Below are 4,587 nucleotides of genomic sequence, written 5' to 3'. Positions count from 1 at the left end.
GTATTAAATTGAATAGGTTTAAATGTTTTAATTGTTTCATATTTTACTATGTGTTAGAACCTAGTGAAACTAAGAAATGTACAAATGTTGGCTTTGCTATTTTTAGTTTTTAAGAGTGGTGTTATTTACAACAGAAACTTTATTGCATTACTTGGAAATAGAGAAGGGATAATTAATAATGATTGTTTGTAATACATTTATTTTTTTGTGAACATGACATATTTACATGATACACTGACATCCTTAAAACATCAAAGATAAAAATAAAATAAAAATAATTGTCATAGCTTAATGTAAAATTACAGCTGTAAACCATAATCATGATACCATATATATTTGATATCACTGCAACTAATGTTTTACAATTGAAACATTTAAACTTAGGGATTTTTTTAATTAAGTGCTGTGCATGTACAGTAATTTAAAATGATGGTCCATTTAAGTTATTTTCTTAAAATATTGGCAAACACAAGTTAATTTGTCAAAATCTGTTAAACAACAATTTAAACTTTATTTCAGTTTACAGTCAAAGCATGCTTTCTTAAGTAATGGGTTTACATGTTATGTATCTACGTATAGTCAAAATTGGTTTAGTTAAGTAACTGTTTAACCATGTTTTATTACATGTAATATTAAATCAGGGTTCGAACATGTTATTTTTTTTTTATATATATATATATATATATATATATATATATATATATATATATATATATATATATATATATATATATATATATATATATATATATATATATTTTTTTTTTTTTTTTTTTTACAATGTCAAGCAAACTCTTAATGTTTGACCATACCTAAATTACCTAAATTAATAAGTTTAGTGCTTTGTAACTTAAGTTATTCAATAAACATTACAGCCACATTGAAGGTAGAAGGTGAAACTGTACTTTGCTCATAATGGTTTCAAAGTTATTTTAAAGAAAATTAGACCTCTATCAATAAATCCATAAAGTTAAGTTTTTATTTTCAGGCATTACAGTAATACATTTAGAAAATGTAATTTTTTTAATTGAACATCAAAGAGACTAGAGCCAACATTCTCTGTGTGTCAGCTGAATCTAACACAGCATTATGTATTAAAATCTATTACAAATACAGGCTTTACACTACATTAATAGACAAAAATGTTTACATTTCCATGGTTATACCGAAACTGCTCCACAGTTTAAGAACCACTGAACCAAATGATAAACAACACCAATGAGAAAGATGCTTTCATAAAGCTTCATTCATTCAACAGCAAGCAAAAGAAAAGAAAGTATAATCAAGCTTTTAGTTTTCTGTTAATAAAGAACGATAACTTTGTGGTGTGTTAATCCTTTAAACCATTTTTGCACCACTGAAGTTGATGTTTTTTCTGAGTGACATACACAAAAATAATGACTCATAACTGTAACAATGAAAGTCAAAAGATTGGTATTGTTTGTTGCTGCAGTGACAGATTATAAAGTACATTTACGGATCGAGCCGTCAACACACACGACCCACAGCACTCCCAGGTCAAAGCTCACATGCTTGTGACCATTGGGACAGGCAACCATTGAGATCCAGTCTGAGCCTTCGGGATTGGAGCGAGTGACTTCTGTTCTGCAATAGACAAAATACAAGTCTTCTTGAATGCAGCATTTGGGTTTTCATTAAAAATTGCGCTTGACAAGTTAATCATTTTGATCATAATACCTGTAATGTTATGACTGTTTAGCTCACCTTTGGTATAAGTTCCCTTGATAGTTGACACCAAAGACGCTGCCATCAGTGGCTACTTCAATCATGGATAGAAGTCCAGGAATATTCTTAAAACTGTTGGACCCAGGACAGACATTGCTAGACACATCCTGCACAAGACCAAAAGAGACACCATGCAGTCATCGTACGGTCACATCAAGAAAATGATTTTGCAGCTTTCTCCCCAGTGTTTTTATTTCTTCGGTTTTGTCAGAAACTCAAACCTTTACATGATATCTACTTAAAATCCTGGTGTATTAAAGCTCTTGTATTTATGTGACATTACCTTCATGATGTAGATTTGGTCATTGCGGTTCACTCCCCAACAGCTGTACGGACCACAGCTGTAGTACTTAAGCTTTCCATTAAGTTGAACCCAAGGAGTGGTGCTGGATGGCCATTTGTTGTTAGCATCCATATTTAAACAGAATATGTCATCATTCATATTGACACCTGCAATGATCTGATCACCTCCAGCATCCACCTGTTTGAGAAGCCCTAACAACACAATCAACAGTTGGATGAAAGTTTGGTCAGTTTAATAAAAACCTTAATAAGATGATATCTTAAGGCTATTTTAAAATATGTAAACTGGCTGAATAGGCTCGTCTGTATTTTGCTCTCTGTTACTCTTCACCTGGAAACTGAATGAAACTGCCACTCTGAAACTTAAAGATGTTGTTTGCTTGGTTAACCCCCAGCTGACCAGCAGGACCAACACTGAAGTGCTTTAGAGACCCGCTGATCTTTGTGAAGACATTATCAATCAGAACGAACACTTCATTAATATTGTTCACTCCAACCACTGAGCCAGAGCCAGCGTCTATCTGCTTCAGGTTACCGTTTATCACAGAGCACTCTAAAGCTGTGAAAACAGGGTGCAAAGTATCAGTGATTGCAAATACAGAGACTTTTAAATATGATTTTATTATATATATATATATATATATATATATAATAACATCACACAAATAAAAATACAAAAACATTGTTTACCCAGAGTGCGAAGAAACTGGCAGCAGAAGAGTAGCAGGACGCTCTGATAAACCTTCATTGCTCCACAACACAGTTCGTTGCTTGTAACCTGTTCATAACCGGTATTCATTTATATAAGTGAAGTATGGATAAAACATAATCAATATCACAGTGACAGTAATTAAATAGACAACCTAATCTGGTTAGTTCAGGATTCAGCAGTCACTGGCGATTCTAGTTCACTGAAGACTCTTGGAGGGAGCAGAACGATGCTGTCTTTCAGCTCTGAAGTGAAAAGCGTGGCATCGGCTGCCTTTTTATGCTCACTGTGAACAGCGGAAGCTGATGCAATCCTTGCATGCCAATCAGGGGCAACCTGAAAGTTATTTATTTTATTAATAGACTTATTTAGTTAAGTGCCCTAATTCTAAATATGCATTTAGTCTATTTAATTATTTTATTTATTGCATTTGTATTTTTTGTTTTTGTATATAGTTTTGCAATAAAAGCATATCAACCAGGTTCCAGAAAAATCGAGGTTGCTTCTGAAATTATTTAGAGTATCTTAATGCACATTTTCACATATTTTCTCCTGTATATTGCTATGGTTATTATCACTGTGTCAATCACTGTTACTTTGAGAGCAAATTCTGCATAAATATGCAGTCGTCATGCAATGTGTGTGTGTGGTCAAAAAACAAAGTTCTACATTTTAAATGGATTATAAAGTTAGCTAAGAATGATCATAACTACTAAAAGCTGTCACTCTTTGTTTAGTGAGCGTATACACGGTGTATTTAGGCTACACCGTGCAGCAATACATGAATACATGCTCGCACACACAAGGGCTTTACTAGTAACAAGACATTTAATGTACACCTATAGTCTTTATTTATAAAATGATGATTATTACCTACTGTGTTATCAGGGTGTTAGTCCAATACCTTAATTTTTATTGGGCACAAAGTCTGTTTTTCATTTATGTTTTTCAAAAATCCTACTTGCAAAGAATAGTGATAAAACAGCTTATGAATGTGTTCAGCTTCCTCATGTAAGAGAAAATAATTAACTGACGTTTCAACAAAGCTATTACTATTACTGTAAAAAATATAGTTCAGTTTGTTTTCATAGCTCTTTATTTTTTTATACACATCAACATATAGCCATACATGGTCTATGCATATATTGCAGTATATTGAGAAATATAAGCACTAGTTTCCACTTTCCAAATCCAATTCCTTTGCATTGCATCAGTCCAGCCAGTAATGTATGTGGTTATATGGTTTGCGGTCTCAGACACTTCTCTTTCTGTGATCTTTCTATATTTGGTAGCAGGGGACAGTGGGGTAAGATGAGCTGGTGGGTGTCAAAGCACATTTTCCCAGACACTTATAAAAGCTTTCATTAAAAACATTAACTAACATTGCTGCTTTTTTGATGCTTAACAGATTATTAATTGAAAGTTAATAGTTGGAAATTAAATGAAAATACAAAAATGAACTTGGAACTGCTTGGAGAATATAGGTGCAAAAAGTTTAATAAGGAAATGTTCAAAGAAGTCTGATACCACTTAGTTTTATATTGTTGTGCCTAATGATGTGGAAGCTTTGAAAGTATGCCAAACATATGAAAAACTAATATAAGTCCCAGTTGTGCAACAAATTATTTCTTAAGACCAACAACTTAACCGCAGTTACACAAAATGTATTATTGCATTATTGAGCGTGTGTTGACCATCACATTTTACATTTTTTATGTGGTATAGTGTTCATATTTATTAATATTCTGTGTTTAATGTCAGCACAACATGTTGTATCAGTTGCTTTTAATTTTATGCATGGAATGAGTGATCTTATGAATTTTACTCAT

General features: G+C 32.5%; 1 protein-coding gene across 1 annotated transcript; it reads right to left on the bottom strand.

Moving 5' to 3' along the window:
* Positions 1-1,425: 1,425 nt before the first annotated feature.
* On the bottom strand, positions 1,426-3,017 carry LOC132104549 (fish-egg lectin-like). Its single transcript, XM_059510110.1, has 6 exons — positions 2,913-3,017; positions 2,740-2,827; positions 2,381-2,608; positions 2,030-2,241; positions 1,726-1,853; positions 1,426-1,605 (listed from the first exon to the last, which is right to left on the bottom strand). The coding sequence occupies exons 2-6, from the start codon at positions 2,795-2,797 to the stop codon at positions 1,461-1,463; spliced, it is 771 nt and encodes a 256-aa protein (XP_059366093.1). The 5' UTR covers positions 2,798-2,827; positions 2,913-3,017; the 3' UTR covers positions 1,426-1,460.
* Between the last annotated feature and the right edge of the window lie 1,570 nt (positions 3,018-4,587).

This window comes from Carassius carassius, chromosome 25, assembly GCF_963082965.1.
Source record: "Carassius carassius chromosome 25, fCarCar2.1, whole genome shotgun sequence".
NCBI classification, from domain to species: Eukaryota; Metazoa; Chordata; class Actinopteri; order Cypriniformes; family Cyprinidae; genus Carassius; species Carassius carassius.
The sequence above is the reverse complement of the archived record's forward strand: the minus strand, read 5'-3'. Positions and strand labels throughout refer to the sequence as shown.

Coding starts and splice junctions, on each gene's coding strand:
- LOC132104549 (XM_059510110.1), bottom strand. CDS start 2,797: ATGAAGGTTTATCAGAGCGTCCTGCTACTCTTCTGCTGCCAGTTTCTT. Junction 2,242..2,380: donor CAGTTTCATTCAGTTTCCAG/GTGAAGAGTAAC, acceptor TTGTGTTGTTAG/GGCTTCTCAAACAGGTGGAT. Junction 1,606..1,725: donor CAAGGGAACTTATACCAAAG/GTGAGCTAAACA, acceptor TGTCTATTGCAG/AACAGAAGTCACTCGCTCCA.